At 37.7% G+C, this 27,370-nt stretch overlaps 1 protein-coding gene across 2 annotated transcripts; it reads left to right on the top strand.

The window, feature by feature from the left end:
- The first annotated feature begins 1,855 nt into the window (after window positions 1-1,855).
- LOC124131404 (transcription factor MafK-like) lies at window positions 1,856-20,094 on the top strand. 2 transcript variants are annotated; one of them, XM_046494670.2, is made up of 2 exons: window positions 1,856-2,228; window positions 15,809-20,094. In XM_046494670.2, the coding sequence occupies exons 1-2, from the start codon at window positions 2,217-2,219 to the stop codon at window positions 16,262-16,264; spliced, it is 468 nt and encodes a 155-aa protein (XP_046350626.1). In that variant the 5' UTR covers window positions 1,856-2,216; the 3' UTR covers window positions 16,265-20,094. The 2 variants fall into 2 exon arrangements, with proteins under 2 accessions (XP_046350626.1, XP_048256792.1); XM_048400835.1 differs by lacking the exon at window positions 1,856-2,228 and adding an exon at window positions 14,218-14,334.
- Window positions 20,095-27,370: the final 7,276 nt, after the last annotated feature.

The following is a 27,370-nucleotide window of genomic DNA, read 5'->3' on the forward strand; positions in this document are numbered from 1 at the left end:
GGTTAACTGGTGCAATGTACTTTTCTTGTACAAAAATATTCAGGCTCATGGTGTTAATTTAAAAATAGATATTTGGTATTGCAACTTATATATACTTATAAATATATAATCCCCCCCCCCCCCCCCCCCACACACACACACACTCACCCCTCACCCCAATATCTCCTACACAAACACACACACACACACACACACACACACCAAATATAGCGTAAAGCTAATTTCCATACATGTCAAAGTAAAATCAAGGTGTCACAACGATTTAATACAATGTTTAGATAAAGATATCAATACTAGTATATATGTACAATTCATACACACTTATTTTATATTAGTATCAAACTTCGAATAAAACACGTGCTTTTAATTTCAAATGTTCAAACTCTTCACAAACGTGATTCATAACTTGAAAATAAAAATAATATTGAAAATAGCATTTCAATCACGTAAATCCATTTTCTTCGCTGCTCATCAAAATAAAAAAGATGTGATCAAATGTATTATTTCCTGCAATAAACTATTTTTCCAGCTTGCATCATGACGAATGACACGCGAGTCTATAAATATCAAAATAATTTTCAAGTTGAATTACATAATACAACCATCTTACTTATTTTGCCAACTTTTGTATCTATTTACTTGCCCAACGTGTATTCATTGTCGAGTGTTTAAAAAATATAATTTAAAAAAAGATGCTATTATGGCCACACAAAATCCCATTTATCTGGATATAACTACTATGTACTATAATAGTAAAATAAATGAAGGCTTACAAATACTATCGTAAAGAAAGTCCCCATTTCTTATATTTCAGTAGCATTGATTAATGTACAAGTTCGAGATGAGGACATATTTTCGTTTCATTAGGACCTAAATATATCCCACATATAAAAAGCGCCTCGTACTAATGTTGAGTAGGTGTCTCATCTTTTAACTAATTTGTAGTCCCAGCTTTACTATGAGATCATGTTGTATCTATTTCTGCCTCAGTAATACCATTTAAGGTTATAGCAACCACGATAGAATATCTTTAGATCCATTTATATTTCTAGTTTACAATGATAATATGATCTCCAGCGCAAACCCACACAGCAAATCATATTAACAATTGTCTGGGCTGAACTTTGGAAGCGTGGGAAGCTAGTTCCTCGCGTAGTAGTAAGATACAAATGACGTCATCTTGGTAACCTGGCATTTGAATTTCTACAATCTCGTTTCTTGAAAAGCCATAGGTCGTGGGAGAATATAAGAAGACAGTGTTGATCTTGTAGGCGATATATATATATTGGTATAAAAATAGCAATGCTTGTGGAATGTTTATGTGTATTTATGTATGTGTGTGTAAGCGCGAACAGGTGGTTTGACGTCACAACAATTATCACGACGTCACATGAGTATCATGACGTAAGGCGCGAGTTCTGTGTCCAACACTGATGCTATTTGCATTCGGCCTATAATAATCTTTACTAAACGCCAACGGTCAACGGAGAATAAATGTGTTGAAATAATCGAGAACCGATGGATATAACAGGAAATATTTGTCTAAATTGGAAAATACCATAGGTGGTGATTCTATATTTGAAGCCTATTAGGTTGTAATCACGAGACAAAACGGGGAAGTACAATTGTCTTAAAGTTTAACGTAATAATCATAATGAAATCAATAATGTTAATTCTCGTATTAAAACAGCCAGTCACGCTTTATAAATGTTTAATACATTTCAAATCTTAAACAGATAAAGATATCACTACAGCTCTGTTTACCTATCACTTATGTAAACATAAGCTATTTTTAAATTCACGTCAGCAGATTTCAGCCTCCCAGAACGATTTACGAAGATAAAGCTTCAAATAGGATACAAGGTGAATATTGTGACATTGTTGCTATCTCCCGGACCTAGAAATCCACTCCTAGCGGCGGTGATTTTGTTGGAAACGAACGTTCAGCTGTTTCTGTTGGGCCCGACAGTGTTGTGATCACGGATAAATGCTGAGTCAGCCTATAGCGCGGTCACTGAGTGCTTGCTGAATCATCAACACGGTACGCGAGCGCGCCAAACACTGGCATAGGTTCATCTAGTGAACTACGTAATTTCACGGTTATCGTAAACCAAGGAACTAGAGACATCTTCATTGTTTCTACAGGGGGAATTGTACCATTTTCTTCCAAGAGTGAGAGCAAAGGAACAGGTTTTGACTATTATTGTGGACGGAATATGAGCAAAAAGGTACGTGAGTCGAGGCAAAGTCCGTTACTCTCATTGTAAGCGTGGTCTGCCTTTGTTTACGTCCTGTTTGGGTAACACCACTTATTGCGCACATAGCAATTTCTACTCATATATGACATAAAGATCCAGTTTTTGGATACATATGAATTGTTTTGTCATTACCTATCGATTGAAATGAGTGTGGATCTTTAAATATCAATATTTCCGCTAAATCCCTCGTGGCTTGTGTTTTTGTTTTGTATTGTGACCTGCCTCGTGCAACTATGGCATGTGTGTTGCGCATTCATCACTCGCCTATTCAATGGACTTTCCTTTGTTATTAACGTGGTTTTCAGACTGTTTATTGATCGTTAATTGTATCTTTAAATGATTTCTTGATAAGTAATGAACATATCTGAGCCAGGAATATCCGAATCATGTCAGAATTTATCGGTCATACTATGTGTGTCATTGTGAACCGAGTTGTTTACATGGAGGACGGGTTTGGTCTTTCTCAATGAATTCGGATTGTGCAATATCCTTGTCTTAGGAACGATATATGGCGACATATTTTCATCGTAAATTTTTATTTTTGACTCATTTTATTCAAGGTGATGATATGATGGGTGGTAAATTACGAATTTAAACCTCGTATGGTTGGAATGTTTTCAAGCAACGCATATCTGACCTCAATAACAAAGGATTTGGTCACATGATCATTCTCAAACAAAAGATTCCTTTCGTGGAGTAAATTCTCGTGTCAGCAAGATCGGAATTCCTCGGTAGTCATCCTACACAGTTCAGATTGTTTAAGATAAATGTAGACTTATTTTATTTTATTGACAAATAAACACGGTTGCGCGTGTTGTGTAATTTGTGCTCGCGTGTTATTTTTAGCTATGTAGTAATCTGTTCATTTCTGCACTTTCAGCCTTATTTTTAGCACCTGTGGTTCTTTGTCTGTAGTAGTCATCAATAATTCTAGGAGTGGTTTGAACCTAGAGACACTGTCATGGTGCTAGACAGTGCCTAGAGTTAATTGAATACACAATAATTGATTAATGTTGTCATTAGTTCACTTGATGACTTTTTGGCCTAGTGACAAATAATTATCAAGACAATGCAGTCATCAAGTGAAAAGGAAATAGTTTAGGATGCATAGGAAAACAAAAATCCTTTTTCTTATATTTTCTGTTAATTAATATATATAATTTTGGCACAATACCAATGAAAAGAATCCAGTTCATCATCAGGACTGCAACTTGGTTTCAAGTTGATTTTGAATGATCTTTCACTTATAAATTTCAATATCAATAATTCCTCTTATGCAGTTAAACAATTAAAACTGAAAACATTCAAGAAGTATTTTATGAAACCATTCTATGCTAGTGGATATTTTAGCACATAATAAGTATCCTCTATAGTAATGAGACCAAGCTGAAAGAAAGCAAAAAAACCCATTAAACATTGTTTTAAACTAAACTGAAAAAGCTTAACATATGTAGTTTTTCAATTATCTGTTTAAATATGAAACTGGATTTTTATGAAATGAGATAGATTGATGTTTACTTTGTTCTTGATTCTGGAACCTATGTCTTTTTGATCTAATGATTATATGGGGTTTTTTAACTTTTGGATACCACTGTAAGATCATGAAGATAGGTGTTAAGCTAGTTTATTTAATACCTAGCGTACACAACAAAGCATTTAAGTTTTCAGATATCTGTTTCTAGTTATTTATTCATCAGAATTACTTGCAAATCAAAATTATCATTTTGCCAAATAATTAAGATATCACATTCCTGTTTATTTCAAGAGGTCAAGGTATCACATTCTTCAAATGTGTGTGGTGAGATAGGACAATGTATGTAGTATAATCATAATACATAAATAAAACACAAAGTCGGTTACTTATCATGTTTATAAAACAAGAATTTAGAATAAGTATTTTTCTTCTAAATATTTTCAGATTTCAAATTTTATGCTCTTCCTTGTACCATGATTATTTCTGTTTGTTTTGTTATACCACAGTCTTGTATTTCTATTAACTGATGTGGATGATATTTATTTCTGATATCAAATTAGTCCTAGTTTACACGGTTATTTGTTTGCCTTAATCCTTATCTTTCTTACAAGGTCCAATATTTATTCATAGACTGATTCCTGGAGGGTATTAGACTAACAGACGTTCAATGACTATGAAAATAACATTGAAAAGCATTGCTCACTACATTGTGGGTAAAAAACTATGTTTTCTCAATAATCCTGGTTTATATTGGGCTCAACAGCACTCACATAGATGTGGAGGAGGGGGTTGTTTGTGGAATTGTGTTAGGCCCAGTTGAAGACATTTTCTAATTTTTATCATCTATGATTTAACTTTCAGCAGAATTTGATGTGGAGCATCAGGGCCCACTTGCACAAATCGACCTTAGGACTAAGATGATCGTAACTCCCACACATTTACATAGGCTCACGATCGTCTTAGCGCTAAGATCGCTTTGTGCAAGTGGGTCCTGGAGTAAGATGTCTCCCTTACCTTAAACATTTTCACAAATCACCCATGAAGGGGTCCCCGATCGAACCTTTCTTGTGAATTCAGAAAGAATTTATGACTTCATATATATGCCATTACTCAGTCACCAGGCCTATCAACATGATCAAGTTACACAACCGTTTATTAATTTACAGTACTGCTTAACACCTCATCTCCTTGTGCAGTGTTGCATCTCTAAGACATGCAAATAAATTACGGGTTCGAGTCCCAGATATGCCCTGAGCCTGATCCTTTCTTGGTCTGTCAGCACCAAACCACAGCCATGTTTGACCCAATTCCCTCATTCATAAGAATTTGACCTGGGTTTGATTCTTCACACATTGTACCCATGTCGGGAATCGAACCCGGGTCTCCGGCATGACAAGCGAAAGCAGAAACCAATATGCTGCCCAACACATAATGAAGGAACAGACCGAAGATACCTGTAAAATATATTGTATGTACAGTATTATACACAAGACAGTATTAAAAATAAATATCACAATAAAGGTCGTTCTGTTTTGTTGTTAGGAACAGTATTTTCTAATTGGCCCCAAACTATTAAAACGAAAATTATTAATTTTATCACTGTGTATATTAATTACTTCTTTGTCAACATAACCTTGATCCCAGCATCTTATTTAACCAACTGCAATGAATTCCTTTGTTGTTACAATTGGGGCGGTCGGGTAGCCTAGTGGTTAAAGTGTTCGCTCGTCATGCTGAAGACCCGGGTTCGATTCCCGACATGGGTACAATGTGTGAAGCCCATTTCTGGTGTCCCCCGCCGTGATATTGCTGGAATATTGCTAAAAGCGGCGTAAAACCATACCCACTCACTGTTGTTACAATTTGGTGGCAAGGGCAGAGTAGAGATAGAACTGTGAACATGGTATAAACACTGTCGCCTAGATGCAAATGTGTACAGCCCCTAAACATTGTGCTGCCAAGGAACAAGGGAAGGAAAGGCTACACTTCAGTGCTTTCATTCATGTAATTTGCATGTTTAACTTCACGGGAAGATATTGTGTTATTGTTTAAAACCGCTTTTTCTTGTGAAACAATTGATTGATTTGTAATGGCTTTTCCTGATTAATCTTGCAATATATTATATAAGTGTTTCTACTTTCTAGTATTGATGGTAAACCTCTGCCTTTATTCCTGGTAATATGTAGTATATCAGTGATTGCCAATCGTCACGTTGCCTAGTGTATAGGTTGTCATGGTTACAGGTATTGAAATCAATCATAATCAATAAAATGTCATCTGTTGGTGAAATATTCAAGTAATGATTTTGTGGTCTTGAATATCAAATGCAATAAATATTCCCTTTTTTAGTTGTAAGCTCAAAGAGCGAATGAGTGAGTTAGTGTGAGTTAATATTTAGAGTTACATCAACATGTCTTCAGCCATTTTGTAACTTGAACATCATCACCATTAATATTGTATTATATTAAGCTTGAAGAACTTGATGCTTGTCATTTAACAATGTTTATTGAATAAAGAATTATTATTCATATTTTTTCATAAATGAAAACAACAATATGGCACTTTAAGTCTGAATTCTATATGGACACACTAGAAAAGAACCATTTATTAAGTAAACTACCACTATTTGCCATCACAGATGGAATGTCCTCAGATAGAAAGATATTCATCTACCGCAAGCTTTGATATGTTGATCATTGAAACTCCTAGCTTATAATGGATGAAGGATCAGCTTGCATTCTATCTTCAGTAGCTAGTAACAACTTCATGTTTATTGACATTTTTATCAACTAGATGAGAAATGTGACACAGCCTTGTGTAGCTGGATTTATAAAACTAAATCAATATATAATAACATAAAACATATTTAGGCTTCTTGAATAGTTTTGTCTTCTTCATCTTGTATTTAAAGTGCCTCTGTTGTTTTTAAAAACCTTTTAACATGCTCTTCATGTACTTTGTTTTTTTAATAATTTCTTTTTTTACGATCTTGCGCTTAATATGTCAGTAACAACATCAATTGATTAGTGAAGATATAGAACTAGCAGGAATTTTCTTTTTATCTCCATCAGAATGAAACTTATTTTGTTTTCAGAAATGTTGCGTAAGGTATATACTTTTGAGAAGGAAGTGATATCCATGTATGAGCATGATGAGTCACGTCCCTCATATAACTCCACCCACAAGAGCTGTGACATGTTAAAGCCATTGAAAGATAAAAATACTGTTGTGTGGAGTTTGTAAAGGTGATTTATATTTGGTCACTGATATAGTAGAGCTCTTTCAGTCCAGTATATTTTAATCATGTTAATCATTTTCTTCATTTTGCCTGTGGGTGTGGTTCTTATATTTCCTTGTTTCGAAATTTGCTTAAGTAGTTGAAGGTAATCTCAGCATTTTCAGTTTCTGGTTTAGTCACTAACTGCAGTTTTCCCCCTCTTAGGATTTTTCTGAGAAAGTTGACATGGCAGATAAAGCGGCTTTGTGTACAGCTGTTTTTCACAGTGGCCTTTGATTACCTACAGTGTATGTTTCTTTGCCCTGAATTTGTTGTTTTCTTGTGATCATGGTTTTTAGATAATTTATAAGATTTCTCTTTTATTCAGAAGTTTGTGGATATTTTTGTTTTCTTTGTGGTATTTTTATAATAAAATCAAGAAATAGAATACAAACATGAACAATTTCTTAAACCTAGAGAAATTCTAATAAATTCAAAATTTAAAATTGTTTTCACAAATTAAGTACATGGTAATAATTCTTAAAAAGCATATGTGAAACACAATCTTAGTGTTATGTGTCTTAACCGGAAAATGTTTCAAATTAATCTTGCGAAGATATTAATAATAAGATAAAGACTACTGTTGTGTTGTGGAATGGATTTGAACTTTATGTACTAACTATAAGACTATATTATGAGATTATTTTCAGTATTTGAATCAGTACCTCCACACTCTAATATAGATTAATATATGTTGGTGAAAAATCAACAATAATACATTTAGAAATAAATTGAAATAATATCAGTTTGTAGCAATGTTATGAATGCCCTCTGCACCTATGTTCCTGATTTAAATACATGTATATGACCAAACATAGCAACTAATATCATCCATTCTATCTAGAAGCAATTGGTGTAAATATAGTGTTGTCCTGCCAAGGTACTGTTCTCTGAGTCGAGATTATTCTTTTCTTCTAAAACTGAGAAAGCCTTGACATAAATTTTGAAGTTTTAATCAGCAGGGATTGTCATTTAGTCTTCGTAGGGGAGCACACTGGTGTAGAGAATGCTCTAAACAGTGAGCTGTTAAACATGGCTGCGTACTGGGAATGTGGGACGTGAAATCACATGAGGCAAAGGTACAGTGATAACATATCACTAAAGGGAGGTAACTCATTCACTTTTTTGTCAAGTCAGCAATATCTTAGCAGGGCACCTGGTTTATTTTGTCGACTCAGCATACCTGTGATGTGGATCGTTTGAATATACTATCCCTGTTGAGTGTGTAGGCTAGGTCGCCTTACAATGGGACGGCTGTTAACTCTATGATGGCCTTGTCCTGTGACGCTTGAGATTAGTGAAATAATCAGCTTGAAAGATAACTGGGTCAATTGGTCATATACAGGACAAGATATATAAGTGACTGTTAGTGATACAATTTTTTAAAGACAATGTTGGTAAAGTAGGTTGTTTTTTCTTGGAAATTATATAACTTTGACTGCAGGTGTGCTAACAGATGTGCTGAGTCAGCATAAATGAATATTTAACTGGGAGCTGAGAAAAATATCTCTTAAAACACTAATCCTTTACAAAATTATGTTACTGTAAATTATTTAGAAATTTGAATGAATTTGCATAGATTTTCCTCTTCAAGGGATGTATTTCATGTGTATGAGAGAGACAAGTTATCTGATGGTTGCAGTGGAATGTTTGCCTAGATACTCACACAGTTAAATGTCTTTGAAAGGTCATGGGGGAATAGATGCTTTGAAGGTCATATAAACCTGTCTCAATTGCTGAGAAAAATGGTTTTGTAACCAACGATGCATGCGACACATTTTGAAATATGGACGCCAAATATTCAGTGTGTGTTTTGAAAACAGTGCAGGGAAGACTTCTATCCAAGGGGGGAAAAGGTATGGAAGGTGTGTGTCACAGCTGTTTGTGTCATTATCAGGATCGTATTGATTACGATACAGAAGGACTATTACTGTATTGTAGATATCAAGCATTCTGCCCAAGAAGACTCATCCTTGGCTAACATCTAGTGGACTCTCCATCTGGATCTGATAGACTGCCTTTATCATACTTAAATATACGTTATTGGCTTTATTTACTGGTGAACTAAATAATTGATATACACAAATTAATTTACTGTTTATTTTTTAATGTCTTAGGCCATGTTCTACTTTGAGATTACAGAATTCCCCAGTACCTTTAGAACTGCTACTGGTTGAAGCATTCGCCTGTCACACCAAAGCCCTGGGTTCTATTCCCGAAATGGGTACAATGTGTGAAGCCCATTTCTGGTGTCCCCAGCTGTGATATTGCTAAAAGCGGCGTAAAATAAAATTCACTCACTCACTCTCTCACTCAGTCACTATCTCACTCACTCACTCACTCACTAACTCTCACTCTCACTCTCACTCTCACTCACTCACTCACTCACTCACTCACTCACTCACTCACTCACTCACCATAAGAGCTGAAGAGCTGACAACAGTTAGGGTTTAGCCTGATTAGAAGCAGTAGGTACAACGTGTGTATCATCGCCCACCCATGTCATACCAAAACATGGTACTTGTTGTTAACTTGTCTGTCAATCGGCATATAGGGGATAAAACAAGGACTTGTTGGTATTCTGTTGGGTATCTCACTCACTCATTCAGCTGTGTTGGCTGGACAGAGGAGGAGGAGGAGGAGGAGGAGGAGACTTGCTTCATGCTTAACCATTTATAAGTTACAGCGATGTATTTGGAAATCTTTGAAACTGATTTGCCTTCTGTAATCTGTAGTACAGAGAAGGAACATTGTGGAAGACCCAAAAAATAGACTCATCATTTTAATAAAAGTACTATTCTATTTAAATGTTTTTTTATGCTTCCATGGACACATTATCAGAAAAGAGCTGTTCTTTTACTCTGCAGAATTTCAAATACCATACAGGACCAGTTAAAATAACAAGCAAAAGCTGCAATTCCAGTATTATTTAATGTTTTTGTCACTCAAAATATTCACACTAAAACGTGGCCCTATTGCCGTTGATATCACAGACAAATAAGTAAGTATTCATGCACAAACTAAAAATGAACCCTTGCATTAATAAAATGCAAAGGCCTGAGATAATTTCAGTCCAAGACAAATGGTATTATCAACATTAATAAATGTCAAGTGTTCTAATAATAAATATTGGATCAAGCTCGTGACTTGTGTGTGGCTTATCAGCAGTTGATCATGAGACCAGCAACTGGAAGGCAGGAATTTACAAACACACCAGCAGTGACACATTATCTGTGACGCTAGACAAGGAGCCGGGTCGTTGGACATGGGGAGAGGGGGGTATAATGAGGAGACGTGTGGTGGGACATGGGGAGGGGGCGGAGGAGAGGGGGGTATAATGAGGAGACGTGTGGTGGGACATGGGGAGGGGGCGGAGGAGAGGGGGGTATAATGAGGAGACGTGTGGTGGGACATGGGGAGGGGGTGGAGGAGAGGGGGGTATAATGAGGAGACCTGGTGGGACATGGGGAGGAGAGGGGGGTATAATGAGGAGACGTGTGGTGGGACATTGGGAGGGGGCAGAGGAGAGGGGGGTATAATGAGGGGATGGAGGAGAGGGGGGTATAATGAGGAGACGTGTGGTGGGACATGGGGAGGGGGCAGAGGAGAGGGGGTATAATGAGGGGACGGAGGAGAGGGGGTATAATGAGGAGACGTGTGGTGGCACATAGGGAGGGGGGCGGAGGAAAGGGGGACGTAATGAGGAGACAAGTAGTGGCACATGGGGAGACGGACGGAGGAGAGGGGGATATATTGAGGAGACGAGTGGTGGCACATAAGGAGAGGGGGATGGTGGATTAAATGAGGAAATGTGGTGGCACATAGAGGGATGGAAGAGAGGGGGGATGTAATGAGAAAACGTGTTGTAGGCCCTGGGGATGGGGGGATGGAGGAGTGGGGGAATGTCACAAGGAGACATGGCTGGCTGGCAGGCAAGCACTGCGACCAGTATGAGTAATGTGGATGAATGCTGACTTGATCAATGTTTAATCACATAGTGGTGAGGTCATCAAATATCCCTCTCTTTGTTGATGGGGAAGCTATTCAAGCTTCATGATCTGATGTATTTGACTGTGGACTCGTCAGTTGTGTGAAGTGTGGACGGTTTATATATTTTCAGACCTTCATGACATTGGTGTCGGAAGGAAAAAAGGGATTTGACCCACTTATTCATGAATTGTTGATTACAACAAGTGTCTTAATTACAATGGCTAGGAATGAATTGTTTGGGGGAAATCTTGTAGAACTGAAACAGCTGGTAATATACGCTGAAGTAAGAAAATAAACAGGGAAGAAAAATTAACTTCATTAACTGACCTTGTTAAATGTCATGACATTCACATAATACCCTTCACCAAACCTCAACAAACTCATTTTCAACAGTTAGAGGTTAATTAACTGGCCTATTTACCATGGTTCTCGCAGAGGAAAAGTTATCTATGTCACATGCATAGCAATTGTTATGAGTCATTGCAAAGTGATTCAAAAGTTTAAGAGAAAAAAATCTATTGTTGATTCACCTTACAAAGATTTATCCACACATGCACAGAGGCCGGTATTTGGTCCCAAATCCAAATTAAAATTCCCAGTTTGAATTAAAATCGTCCCAGATCATGTTAATACTAGAAAAAGTAATGTTATGGCTTCATAGATATGGTTGTGATTACGTTATTGCATTGAAAGCAATATTACCGTATTCGACGTAATAAGCGCCCCTCTCTGATAAGCGCCCACGGCGATATTTGCTAATATATTGGCAAGTGAACGATCCCAATTAGCACCCCTTCCGATTGATCAATGTACACAAGACTTATTTTTTCGCGTATAATACGCACTCGTGTGTTATATGCACCGTTAATTATGGGGAATTAAATTCTGGAAAAATATATCTGTCGTATATAAACAGTTCAGACCGTCAGCATAAATCACGAAATTTATCTTTCAACTCTGTTTTTTTTACACCAAAATAATATTCTAATAAGAGCCCCCTATTTCTAATTTTGAGAGCGCCCTGGGCGCTTATTACGTCGAATACGGTAATTGAAAATAGAAAAAGAAAATATGAACTATGACCTGTTCCCCGATTTGCCTGCTGAAGGTGCTTGGTTTGCAATCTTAGATAAATCTCTGCCTTATCTGTGTGATGTTCTGATATAACATTTTCTTTACAAAGAATATTGTATATCTTAAAAGGTGTTGGATTATGTTTATATTAAGTTTTCACTTCACAAGCAGCGTCATATATTTATGTAGGAGGAGGTCCTCTACACTTACATAATGCATCGTGTTACTGGAGATTGTAAACATAACCAGGGCGTGGCAGAAACTCAAACCTGTGAGTTTTATTTCTGGGCTATATATCCACACCAGTGACAGATATGTTTGTTGTAGACATGGTGTTTCAGCTGTTGTGCTGGGTGATATGACATACCACTGTGGTATACGGAGTAGCTTACATAAGCCATGACATAGTTTGGGGTGGGTGGGTTTTATGTCCGGGTGGGGGGATGGAGACAGAATATTTTTGCAACCTAACACTGGCAGTAAACAATGTGTTGTTAAATAGACATTGTACTGTGATTTAGAGTGACCTGTAGAGGCTATTTCGTGCGCTGTGCTTAAAGACTACAGATCCTGAGTTGTTATGACTGAAGACTTGCATTAAGAACTGTACAGACTAGGGCTGGGACGGGTAACTTAGGTACTCGGGTCGGGTGGGTACTGAGAAGGACCCGGGGACCTACAGGACTACCCGGACCTGTGGTTAGTCATGTGATATATTGTTTAATGGCAAAAATGATCTAGAACTACATGGTTACACTATAAGTACTAATGTATGCATTTCTCTCTGACTATGCACACATTCCTTCTGACTTTTATATGTTTGAATAAAGGTAAAACTTCAATCAAACTCAGTGTATGCATGACCAGATCGTTTTATACGTGTATCTAAATACATTTTGTCCAGGGCTACGGTCAAACTTTTCCCAATTGGACATTCTATCAAGCACTGATTTGTCTTGTCTTGTCTTGACTGTAACGTACGTGGCTCTTATATTGCTGCCTGTGGTGTATCACAACAATCGCTCACACACTGCTGTAGCTAGACTTCAGACAAGCATGTACAGACATTGTACTGTCATATCTGGATAATTTATAGTATGTACAGGCCTAGTAACATGATATAAACAAATCAATGGGATTCAAACGTTATTTTAATATGGAGTTAGCTTCAGTTGAGACATGGGATATGTTCCACAAAGCGATCATCATGCTAACATGATTGTAAAATATTCATATGATAATATAAGTAAGGCTTATCCCTTGAGGATAGACTGACATTTAGCCCTAGAAATAAAGTTATCTTAACAGGTATTTAAAAATATATATCTATTAAATGAAAAAAATGAAAACCAAATTTTAGGGACCGTTGAGCCAGGGCAATCTAGACTTGCCCAATCATTCTAGACTTGAGTTGGATGGATTTTTTTGTTTATTGTCTTGGGTCTGGGAGACAGCTCAATGCTGTTTACACATTGCCAAACCAGATTGGTTTTGTTTGGGCCCTTTGCATTGGGGATATCTAAGGTCAGTGTTAAAATACATGACGTTGAGCCATTTCACTGTAAGGAGATTTCAGAGAACAAAATGTCTGTTGTCAAGTTATTCACAGTTGTACCAGGGTACATGTATGGTTATCAAAACATCATTGACCAACAAATTTGCGTATTTTACGTGAAATAACATAAAAAAGTAATATGAAATGTTTTGTACATTTTTCTCACATTTCCACCAATGTTTTTCACAAAAGAAATCTGTAAATCAAAAAATAAAACATCTGCTCTCAAGGGTTCCTTGTAATAACCCTTGTGTTCTAGTGTTCTCAAAAACTTTGTGAGTTCTGAGATTTGAAAAAACTCCAGCAGCAAGCCTCGAGGACCTCATAACTCCCTCAAAGACATGATGTGTAACCATCTAATTCAGGATATAATATAGTGCTCATGCACATTCATGATTGCCCTAGATTCATTTCTGTGAACATCTGAAGGCTGTAGTAAGTTGAACGTGTCTTATATGGTGAGGAGGACATGACGTGACCATCTCCTGGTGTGATACAACTCAGGAAGCTGACGCTCCGTTTTGTCGAGTAAGCATGATTTGCCCTGGCCTAGGAAGCTGTGTCATCTGGTGTTGTTGTATAAACCCATGCTTGCTGTCACTAATTGTATCAATTCAGTCTAACGAGATAACATAATTGTGGCCTATTGTTGTGGATGTATATCGATTCATGCAGGACAATGATGGCTTATAATCCATTAGACATGGTAAATATGCTTACATTTCACTTTTTTGTCTTCACTGTAGAGATGGAAGGAAATGTTAGTATATATATATTCAGTGTATATTTTACTAATCCATCCTAATTTGTAATGACACCTCCGTGGTCAGTGGATAGAGCGGAAGGTTTGTGGTTCGATCCCTGGCCGTGTCATACCAAAAGACGTTAAAAGATGGTACTTGTTGTTTCCCTGCCTCGTGCTTGGCATAAAGTAAGTGAGTGAGTGAGGTTTTACTCTGCTTTTAGCAATATTCCAGCAATATCACGGCGGGGGACACCAGAAATGGGCTTCACACATTGTACCCATGTCGGGAATCGAACCCGGGTCTTCAGCGTGACGAGCGAACCTTTAACCACTAGGCTACCCGACTGCCCCGCTTAGCATAAATGGGATAAAACAAGGACTGGTTGTCTCAGAGTCAGTATACTGCGTCTGAGTTGGGTGTCAATGTTAAACTGTGCCATGGTATCACAGTAGGTTGGCACCGTAAAATCGACATTAGTCCGGGCTAGTACAAACAGCCACACACACACATGTATGCATGTGGCTATGTCTCATTTCACCTCACCCTATTTGTGTTGAACTGACTGAAAAGATTTCATATTGAGAAGTTAGGGAGACAAAAATAATGTTTTCCTTCTCAAAATTTAATTTAATCAAGATATATACTGAAAAATCATTGCCCTGCCAATGGACCTAATTTGGAGTGACTTATCTGTGGAAGCAAAGAGTATTCCTGTTATTGAAACATAGATACTAAGTATTGGTAGATTATTGCCCTCAGCTTTACGGCAGAGCCGCTTAGTGCTGCTACTCAAACAATACCTTCATGCTTATACTTAATATTTTGTGACGTATATCGGTTACGGTGATCAGTGTGGTTTATATACGAAAGGGCATTTTCATTTTATCTTTGAGTTGGTGAGTGAGTGAATTTGCTTTCACACTGCTTCGAACAGTCTTCAAGTTATGCAACAGTATGCGGCTAACAAACCTAGAAACATAATCGGGGTGAACCAGTATCCAAACCCACAATATTAAGGTTTCTGGCGTGCCCAAGGGACTCAATTCTGCACAGAGAATAGTGGCACCTAAGATGACTAGGCCACCTGCGCCCCTGTTTATCTTTGGGCATAGTGTTATAAACTTTACCTGGAAGTTTGAAGTTGCCATAACTTTTTGGCTTTGTATAATATTTCCCTTGCTTTGGTGTCTGTCTGATTGTATTTTCTTCTGATGTGAACTGGGATCTTTTGAAAAACATATTCTGGTCCATGAAAAACTAAACTATAACGTCATTGGAAACGGGTTTATTTTAGGATTACACTGTAATAGTGCATTATGAGTCTCTCTTGTTACTTGTGGTGGTCAATAGATTAGAAATTTCGCCAAACATCCGTAGACATTATTTTCTTATTTAGTTCTACTGAACGCTAACATTTTGTATATTCTGTTTCAGATATTTTTATCCCAGATAAAATCCGAAGAGCAGGCCTCTGCCGCAGCCAACCGCCTGAGTGATGATGAGCTTGTTGGTCTGTCTGTGAAGGAGCTGAATCGGTTGCTGAAGGGGCTGAGCAGGGACGATGTGGTGAAGCTGAAGCAACGCCGCCGCACGCTCAAGAATCGTGGGTATGCCGCCAACTGCCGCGAGAAGCGCATCTCCCAGAAGGAGGAGCTGGAAACGGAGAAGGAGGGCTTGAAGGCGGAGGTGGATCGGCTGCAGCGGGAGAATGATGTTGTCAAAATGGAACTGACTGCCCTCCGGTCCAAATACGATGCTCTGTCAAACTTTGCTGACCACCATCGCATCAAGGTTCTACCCCATCCAATCGTTGTGACCACTTCTTCCAGCGAGAAAATCATGGTGAAGACAGAACCGATCCAAGGGCTGCGACCCTGTTCAGCATCATAGCAGGCGTCCGGTAGATACTATGGCTTCCCACTGCAGCGAGCGCCACCTAGCTGATGAGACTTGTAACACTGCATAGTATGAACACTTGCATCTCTATATTCAGGACGCCACCATCATGGCAACTGTTGTCAGAGATGGTCTATGCTGCTTGCCATCTAGTGATGAGGACATCAACCTTTTGCAGAGCGAAAGAAATTCCCGATTGCCTTAAAGAGACTTGTTGACAGATTGTCAAATGAATATTGTAAATACGCTATGTTAAGATATTTTGTCAGTGTATATGCATTCATATCTTCATTCAAAGTTGACTGGGACTTTGAAACCTGTTTTGTTCAAGCATAGTACTTTTACATTGGTTGTCATTCCATATCTTTACAGATCATTTCATTCAGATGCGATTTTTTTGAGTTGCATAGCTCTGCACACTAACCATATTTGCAGATTTTAGAAGTATCATTTTGATTGATCATATTTTCATCATGAAAGGTCCCAATAGTCTTATCCATTCATCAACCAAATCTGAAGTCTCACGATGCAACTTAAGTATTCATAAGTTCTCATTGAAACATTACATTCTCAAGCAGTTTTATCAAAATTGGTCAAGTATTATTAGAATGACTCATTCCCATCGAACTTCATTTTGAGACCTATTGTATTGCAACATGATTCAAAACTTGTTCCTACATTTTGAGAACTGATGCATTTTGTTGATGTTGGTTAAATATTATATGTGGAATTTGGATATATGTGATCAATGCTACAAATCTTGTCTATTTGAGGACAGAAAAGTGCTACACAGAACCTGGTTAAAATATGCATAATCAAATTTATTTATGATGGTTCGTATTGAGAGGACACTCAGACTTACCCTCCTTAGAATGTTCTTGATTTAATTTTTTGTTTAAGAGCAATCTCTTTAAAATCAGATCTTACTTCTTGCTATCGCTAAACAAAGATCTGAGGACATCCCATTATGGGTCACGTCAGACTGACCTTGCGCAAATTCAGACTGACCAATGGAAGGACTGACAAGAAGTTGACATTAGCCAGTCAATAGGCAGCTCTCACGTGCTTTACGGCACTAAATTCAAATTGGTGACTCCGCTTCGAAACATATTTTGACAAATTCTCGATTAAAATTTGAAACCTGAACAAAAGAATATTCTGGAATGGCAAATATATGGTCTAGATTGTATGGAGTCAGTTGTTAAACCGTAACCATCATTCGGAATACCCTGTGTTAAAGTTTTCGAGGTTGCATGATTAGAAATCACATTCCGACTGTCACTTTCATGATCTGGTAAGCGACGCTCTGATTGGTCGGATGAAAGGTCGTTCTGACGTGACTCCTAACTGAATGTCCTCAGATCTTTGTTTAGCAGTAGCGAGAACTAAGATCTGATTTTAATGAGATTGGTTTAAGAGAAAATAGATTACATTGTACCAGGGTATAACATCCTCATCCTCATCCTCATCAAGAATGTAACATTCTCCATTTTGTGTAGCCAATAATTCAATGACCTGAAAAGCAATCATTTTGATATTAGTCTTGTGACACTTTTCATTGTATATTGCTCATTATTGCTTCAATCAAAATGTCAACGGAAGCCCAGGTAAACTGGACTGAACAATAATTTGTACTGGAGTAATTGGAGAGATGGATTAACGACTGAGTGAACAAGACACTCGGTGTTTTTGAGAAATGTTGTGGTTTATTGAACCATGTATGACACGCTCACTGTAATAAGTGCCCCCTATGTTTCCTAGTGTAAACACAACGCCCTCAGGCTCGTTCCCCCAAAGGATTTAAGAGTTCATAGTAAATAACTAGATTTACAAACTGGATTATAGGATTTACAAAAAATATACACTGCATCAGTGTGTCTCAAGTTAAAATAAATAAGTTTGATATGAACCTTTCTTGATACGTAAATTTCTTATTTTCCAAATACCCTCTCAAGAAAGAAACATTTAATTTTATTATACAATGCCAATGGAATCATAAGTATCTTAGAAAGTAGACAAGTGCTTGTTGTCAAAGTGCTGTGTACAGAATCTAGTGCTTGACACCATTCAGTGACCAGGACCTTGTCAGCTTGAAAAGCTACTTTGAAACTTTTAAGGTATTATTCAATGCACATACTGCAGAAATTGATAGGAACACGAAGGATTCACCATGAAAACCGAATTTGCAAACTTTAATATCAGTCTCCCGCTCCACCCAAGATACCCACCCACAGTTCATAGAACACCTCCCCTATTACAGTTTCTTACCCCATATATGTGCTATACACTGAATTAACAGTCACGATTGTCACAGTATGTCAAGAGAAAGAAATAAGAAATGTTTAAGAAGCAGATTTTGTTAATTAAGAAAAATGATGCTTGGAATATGTTTTTCAAATATGCTTTTCATGGCTTGAAAGTGCCTTGTCTCTTCCATCCAAGCTGTGGCGGTCTGTAACTTTCATGGGGCACCTATTGCATGAGTGTGGAGGATTGTTGCCTACTCAAACTGTGCTAACTTACAGTTGGGAAACATGGAATATATTACTTAACTCAATCACACAGAAATACTTAAGCCAGAAACTCAAACATGTTGGTCTGCCACCTTGTTCCAAAGAGATTCAAGACTATTTGTGAAGTTGAATGAGTTGATCATGTTCAGGTAGCAATGCCCTGATCTGTTTAATGGTGATGTAAGTGTGCAACAAGTTGAGTGATTAGACCACATGTTTCATCATACAATTACCCACCAGACGTATGAACCTGTATCTTAGCTACCACCATTTTGTTACTACCAACATCAGTTCATCAAGCCATATGATGACAGACTTAACGAGATCACTATACATGGAGTCTCTTTGTCAATATTCTTGGATGCTGTGAAATTTGATGCCGAAATTAAATAACTCTATAGGATTTCTGTTTATGTCCTGTCTGGTTAAAGACATTCTGTTTTAAAACAGTTTGAGATTTTCATTCATAAATGAAGTTATTTTTTGTTTCTTTTGTTTTTAAGATTGATTTGTTTCACAGCCATGAATGGCATGTTATGCTGTAGACAAATATGGTTTATATTACTTATTCTGTTAATGATTGTTTGAAGAATATCCAGCATGAATTGAGTCGGTCCACAAATAGGACTGCTGGTGTCTAAGGGAGCAACCATTTGATCTTCGAGGGAGGAAGAAGAGATTTTAATTTGATAAATTGTTGCCATACTATTTGCTATTTGGCGGCATCTATTGAGAAATTCATTTTTGAGTGACAATTAAGTTTTATCTGCCTAAATTTGATATGCTTCATGTTCTTCCTTTATGACCTGATGATAAAATATATTTCGAAACAATTACACTTCACCCATCCCCACCCAAAGAGGAAATGGTAGGTCCCTAATACGTGGAAGGAATATGAGACACGCCATCATTTAACACTGTCAGTCTTTGCTAACTTGACATAGGCACTTCTTGTATTGATAGTATATGTGTAAACCTTGAAATGGGCACAGTGTATATTTTTTATTATGTTTCTGTTGAAGAATGGCTTTGTGTCTTGGAGGAGTGGTTTGTCAATGATAGTCTTGAGACATCCCTTTCTGTATTTTCATGCAATTCCTGATTTAGACGTACATGTTTATGTATTACAAACTTGTGTATTTTGAACCTATCTTCAGTTGATATGTTTTTTTAATCAATATTTAGAAGGTTGATTTCTAACACCTTGTTAATAGTGTGCAATTCAGTAGGATTTGTTATTTCTGAATAAGAGCATACCAATTTGTTTACTTGTTTTACTAATGTTTAAATCTGTAATATGCCAACATCAGTGACGGCCTTTCCTTCAATGTAATGAATAATTCCAACGTGTTCAGCTTAGAAAAGGGATTACGGAAAAGGGAAATAATATTGAACAGTTATGCTGGTATGGTTGTTAAAAAATACAAACCAGGTAGAAGAAGTTATAAAAAAATAGAACCTTTTTAGATAAAAAAAAAGTTAATGTGTTGCATTATTTGTGTTGAAAAATGCTTTTCTTTTGGTCCAGGTTAAATCTTATGAGGAGCATGTGGGAGAACATTGTCAAAATGTAATTGTAGCAGGTATAAATTAGAAGTAACTACACATATCCCATGACAATATTTGGAGAGCTAATGAGTGACAGGTTGATTTGTAAAACGAGTAATACAATTGGTCTGATATTGTGTTATCACGTAATAAAAAAACCATATCGACATATCTTCCCAAAGTGTGCCTATGGTTAATGATTTATAGATTGGTAATGTATGTTCGGATGTAATATGATTTCAGGCTTAGATAGCTAAGGACTGTTCGTGATGTCATTAGGTAGGTTTGACACTGAGTCACATGTCAGTAGCACGGTGTATTGGATTGTACGAGCTAAATTGGTTGAAGATCGTGGGATGTTGACAAACAATGAAATCATAACATCCAGTATACCCCGCTACTGACACTTGTAACAGGTTTATCATTACCAGTTCACAGTTTACAAACAAATATTTTCAATTACCGTATTCGACGTAATAAGCGCCCCGCACTAATAAGCAACCATGGTGACATTTGCTGATATATTGGCTGGTGATCAATCCCAATTAGCACCCTCTCCGATTGATCAATGTACACAAGACTAATTTATTCGCGAATAATACGCACTCATGTGCTATATGCGCCCTTAATTATGGGCAATAAAATTCTGGAAAAATATATCTGTCATACATAAACATTTCAGGCTGTCAGCATAACCATGAAATTTATCTTTCAACTCTGTTTTATTTTCACCAAAATAATATTCTAATAACAGCCCCCTATTTCTAATTTTGAGAGCCCCCTGGGCGCTTATTACGTCGAATACGGTAATATTTGTGAGACAGCCATTGGACTCTCCATGTGGAAGTGGAAACAGGCAAGTGTGACGTGACAAGCTGGTCACGTACCTTCAAACATGACGGACGTCATGCTATCTGAACAGACCAGGCAACTGGGCAGTCAAATAGGTAGATTCCTAACAAGTTATGATAACATTTGATATTTTGAGAACATTTTGTTCCAAGCAAGTACTATGTGCCTTGTATATGCTGTTTTAGTGAAAATAAGGAAAAGACTGTTTCCAAGGTTAGGTTGACAGACTTTGTGCATGTATGTTTGCCATGTAATTTGTTCTGGGACTGCAGTGCTATAGGGGTGGGGCTATCGTTTGATTAAGCAGAGTCAGCACAGAGTGTGTGTGGGGCTAACCTGTGGGGGCAGGGTCAGGTGCACAGGATGTGTGGTGGACTTTCCTGCATGGGTAGTGGGTGGGGGTCAGGTGCACAGAGAGTGCGTTGGGACTTACCTATTGGGGTTGGGGGTTAGGTGCACAGTCAGCACGGTGTGTGTGATGTGTGGCTTTCCTAGGGGTGAGGCAGAAATGAGGTACTTAGTAATTAGACCATGAGCTGTGTGGTGTGTGGCCCTGTAGGGGCCGGTGCTTGTCCAGCAGATTCACAGAGTGACTACCCATGTATTGGTAGGCTTGTGCTTGCTGAGAGCTGGGTATGCATGGCTTCTCAATGGGGGGTGGGGCAGGGGTGTGTGTGATTTCCCCTATGGTGGGGATACCAGCTTTTACCTCGAGTCAGCACAATGTAGGATGGGTTCAAGGGAATGCTTAGAAGATTCAACATTTGTATCCTGTGTGAAAGAATTTGCACCTTTGGGAGACCAGTTTCTATTGGGGAAGGCTAAACCTTTATCTGTGGAAATGTCCAAGCTTTAGATAAATTTGGTTTGTAGTCAGTAAGATGTGTGTAGTGTTGAAGTTGTTCAAGGCTAGGGTTCAGAGGCTTGGTAGAGTTGAGGGAATGAGTGCTGTGTCTGGCATGTTGCTTCTTGTACTAGGGAACACTGGGCAGGGAGTGGAGATTCATTTTCCTGGATCAAGATCAGTCTGGCTTTCAACAAAATTGTAACTAGTGACAATCTTTGTCAAGTAAGATTGTGTACACATTCTAGTTATCAAAACCTGTGGGAATATTCTGCTATGGTTTCCACACTTGTGTTCAAGGTTATAAGAAAGTTAAGAAACGTAAGAATATTCAAATAATAAGGGTCAGCTTTTGGCAGCTTTATTTATTGGAGTCATATTGTAGGATTGAAGTGAATTTATGAAGCGCCAGTTTTCTTGTCCAGCAGTAAGTAGCTATTCCTGGGGTGCAGCCTGTGTGCTTTATTGGTTGTACAGAGAGTTGCTTGATTTATTTATTTGTGTGCATTGCGGGTAAAGCTTGAGGCGTTCTCAATCTGCATAAAGTCAAAACGTTCAATAAAATTATCATGTTTACCCAAAGGCAGCTCAGTTTGTGTGGAATGATTGCTAAGATTGAGCTATGATTGTGGCCATTTTTTGTTATTTTTTTCGTATATTTGTTTTTGAGTTTATCACCATGGATAAGTGTCAAAATTATTTATTGATCATTTCAAGATTTGGAACATTTTGCATCATTTTCAATATATCACCCCATCCACCTTCCATCGAAATCATATTCCATTGTGAGTGAGTAACCTTCAGAGAAGGTTCTCGATTGATCACCAGACCAGACAAATGTAAATATCGTAGAGGAATATTTATGACATCTCGCAAGAGAGTTTGAATGTTTATGTTTGAAGCATTCCACAGAAGGCTACCTGAGAGGTGGACACACTATTTTTCATCATGTTTTCATATATATTTTTATTGTATACCTGTACAAGTACATGCATGATTGAGATACGTGGGAGTCAAGCAGTGTTGTGTGGGCTATGCCAGGTTTTCTACTAAGTATAATGAGCTGCTGGCTGTGTTGACTCGAAGCATTTCTGGGTTGGCACTGCAGTTTGGTTGTATATAGCCAATGATTACATGCTGTCTTAGTACCAGGCTCAGGACAACAGGCTCTGCCCTTAGCAACTGTGAGAGACTTCACAAGGAAATATCAGCAGGGATAATTCTAGGGTGGGACTCTGTGCTTTTAGCCCCCAAATTTGGAAAAAGGCCCACATTTTCAAATAGAATGCGGCATTTTAACATTGTGCTTTTAAGGGCGTACCTCTGGAATATTTGAATTTTTCACATAAAAGGCCCTTGACAGAAAATTCCTAGAGGCCACCCTGTGTCAGCATCACTGATCTTATAATATGATGTTTGGCAGTCTTCTCATTGATGTTCGTGGGGAGATTCCAGTTTTGAATTTCTTCCCAAAACATAGAGCAGGTTGTCCTATGATGATATTCTTGACATGATATATTTTCAAGGGTTGAAATTTGATTTTGTTTTGGACACGTGTTGTGATTGAAAAAGGATCTATAATTTCTTTTTTCAAAATTGATATTCTCAGTACAGAGTTTGTGAAGTCTCTCATTCGATTAGTTAAATGTAGTTTAGATCCATTTGTCACAAGAACGTACCCACCAACTAACCAACCATTGTATCATGTAGACGCCAGGCAGTTGCATCATGGCAGTGTTTGGGGGCGTGTTTCAGTGTGGCTGGTTCCAACAAAAACGTTCATGTCTCCCACTTCATCAGGCCGCAGAGCCTGCTCAGGTCAGCCTGGTAGTATGATGGCAACAGTGTTTATGGCCCTTGGAAATCAGCATATATTCGACTTCTTTTGTTTGACAATACCAGGGTTTACTTGGTTTGATATCATCTCATCGATGTATTTGCCAAAACTTTGTGTCACGTCAGTGTCACATCCTAAACATTTAATGTTGTTTGACAAATCCAGGCTGCTAAATGAGTCTTTTTATTTTTACAATTGATTCCAAATCAGGAAAATGGGAAAGTGTCTTCTTATAAGTTATTGTTAGTGTATATGTTAAGATAATTAAAAGTATCAACTAAACTTGATATGCTCACAAGCAGTCTGGATTTCTTGGCTTCAATTTCAACCTGCATAAAAGAACACTTTGGTTTTATGTGGAAGACTGAATAATTCCTTGTTTTGTTTCTAAAGCTGATGCACTGAATACAAAAGAATATTTGTATGAATAGCTACTAAAATCTCCACAAACTCTTTCACTTAAACCGGGGTGTTCATATTTGCACCCGAAGTCAACTTCCTATATTAACCATAGGCCTAAAGATGCACACACGTTTTGCCATACGATTCTTAAAACTTGCGGAGTGACATGTTACAAACTAATAAAATTAAATACATTTGGCTTATGGAAAATAAAATCCAAACGAAAGGATGAATCCATTCTTAGTGTAGGGATATTTGCTGGTGTATTCAATAGACCCTGTCATCTTCAGATGTTCAAATACACCTGACACCCCTTTGAATGGGTCAGACTGATGAAAGGGCAGTTAACTCCAGTAAGAAATATTCAAGTATGGATTCTGCCTTTCCTCACAAATTCAAAACGGTTCCAGTTTAACATGGAAAACGTTGGCATCTCTAGGCCTGGTCTGTTCGCTTTAGCCAGTGTCTGTATAACCAAGTACTTCCAGTACGGAGGTTGCTATCAAATGTACTCAGACAATATTTAACGTGTGTCTTTTTTGTAAAATTGTGTTTGTACTTTCATCATATGGGTTTGTCTTATCTACAAAGCAACTGATGGTTGTCACAGTGCTATTTATTGTCGGACGGGCAGCATTATTGGGTTGAGATGAAGCCATGTTTATCCTGATGAAGTGAGTAAAGGATCTCTTTATTGGTCTTTGTTCAGTAATGAAGATGCAGTCAGAGTTCTTTGACATTGAAACTTTTATAAACATCATTCACTTACACTTATTTACATTATCTGCATGTAGTTTGCAAGGATGTTTTAGAAATATTTTATTTATATATTTTATTCATGTTATCATTTTGGGAGGAAAACTGAAATGGCGAAATCAGAGAAACTTTTTTTCCATTTGAATTGATGTGCATCGAATGTTTATATATTTATGTATTTATCTTTTTTGTTAACGTGTGGATAAACATGGTTTCAATGCATCAATGGTTATTGATGTGCATGTGTGAACTGGATCTTTGTGTACACAAACGGAGGACTACACTGACTGGATTAAGCCCAATTACTTGGAAAGTTTCAGATGAAAATATTCAGTGTTCATTTCATATTATCATGAAGTAAAAATATATGTTTGAAAAAGATATAAATTTCTGTATTATAGAATGGCTGGAAAGATGTTTCAGGTAAGATAGTTCCAACATGGAATTAATTTCGAAATTTGAAATATTCTGTTCAGAAAGAAACTTTCAGTGATTGGGAATATCAGTTGCTTTAAAGACGGCTTGTCATTGTTGATATCATCTGAGTTTGTATTTATTTTACACCTATTCCTTTAAAACATTGTTATTTAGATTTTGATACCATGAAAACTAAAAAATATGACATGTTTTGGTTATGTGAACCACTGTTACTAATTTTATGAAAATTCAAAAAATTGATTATAGGGTTTATCAATGAAGGGGTATGAACTTACCCTTTTGAAGTTCAAATATAAAGTTTAGGCATGTTAATAGGTCTAAAGTAAATATTTGTAAATGTTTCATTGGTGTTCTCAGAATAAAAAAGTAAAGTTTACACTTGTTTTGTGTCAGAAACTTTTTTCAAGCATGATGACAGCTTTGTGACATCTTCCCCAGTCCCAGGGTTTTGGTGATTGTTGGTTGGAAGAGATTCGCCCTGATTATGATCCTTGGTATGTCAGTACCGTGTTGGGGGGGGGTTCAATACAGATGGTCATCTGAAGTCTGCATCTCCTCGGGATTTCCGACTGCCTCTGTGTCTTGTGCTAGAGCGTGCGCCCAGAGAGTGGAAGGTCCGGGGTTCGATCCCGGGCCGCGTCATACCAAAAGACGTTTAAAGATGGTACTTGTTGTTACCCTGCCTGGCGCTCAGCATTAAGGGGCTAAAACAAGGACTGGTTGGCTCAGAGTCAGTATACTGTGTATGAGTGGGGTATTCATGTTCAACTGCGGCATGGTATCTCAGTGAGCTACCACTATAAATCGGCATCAGTCCGGACTAGTACAAGCAGCCACACACACATGCATGCACATCGCTATATAAGTGCACTTGAAAAGGTGTCTTTGACATTGGCTTTTCCCACTAAACACGGGCCTACCTATATTACATCGAAGCATTGTTCGATTATACCTGCATCATGGGAGATATTAGAGATACTTTTTTCCAATAATATTAAAACTTTGATTCTGGGTTAGAATTGGTCCCCAGAAACCTAAGCTGGTCGTGAGGTCAGGATCGGTGACTTGGTAGATGGCGTCGTACCCATACGGAGCGTATCGTTGCTCACAATATCAGTCACTCGATTATTTACATGCCACCATCATATAGTTGGTTTGCGGTGTTAAACAAAAACGACACGCACACACGCACATGAATAATTTTGTCTGGTTTCAAACAATTGTCCTTTATTTTGGTTTATGTTTTAGTTCAAGCAAGACTAGTGTTAGTTTTTTTGTTTGGTGTTAAACTCCGCACTCTGCAGTATTCCAGCTATATGACGGGGATCTGTAAATAATCAAGTCTTGACCACACAATCCAGTGATTGACATCATGAGCAACAATCTACGTAATTGCGATACGATGACATGCTTTGTTTGTTTGTTTGTTTGCTGTTTAAAGCCGCACTCAGCAATATTCCAGGTGTAAGACGGGTCTCTAAATAATCGAGTCTTGACCACATAATCCAGTGATTGACATCATGAGCATCGATCCACGCAATTGGGATCCGATGACATGCATCAACCAAGTCAGCCGACCTGACCACCCCATCCAGTTAGTCCACTCTCAGGACAAGCATAGTGCCTCTTACCACAAACATGAGTTGCTGAAGACAAATTCAAACCCGGATCTTCACCTGTTCGTGCCCTTTGTACAAACGTAAATAGTGAAATTATTATAAAGTCTTTTCACAGACCCTTAAAGAGGGCTATGCAATATAGCTATGTATGTAATACAGTACCGGATCTCTTACGACAAGCATAGGTTGCTGGGGGCCAATTCCATCCGGTTTTAGAGCATATCAATCTAGCAGTTACGTAGAGGGGAATGTCCAAGTAACTCTCCATTCCTTAATTTAATTGAGTCGAGG

The sequence above is a fragment of the Haliotis rufescens genome, unplaced genomic scaffold (assembly GCF_023055435.1).
Source record: "Haliotis rufescens isolate VD_foot unplaced genomic scaffold, xgHalRufe1.0.p SCAF_20, whole genome shotgun sequence".
Classification (NCBI taxonomy): domain Eukaryota; kingdom Metazoa; phylum Mollusca; class Gastropoda; order Lepetellida; family Haliotidae; genus Haliotis; species Haliotis rufescens.

Coding starts and splice junctions, on each gene's coding strand:
- LOC124131404 (XM_048400835.1), top strand. CDS start 14,284: ATGTATATCGATTCATGCAGGACAATGATGGCTTATAATCCATTAGAC. Junction 14,335..15,808: donor CTTATAATCCATTAGACATG/GTAAATATGCTT, acceptor ATTCTGTTTCAG/ATATTTTTATCCCAGATAAA.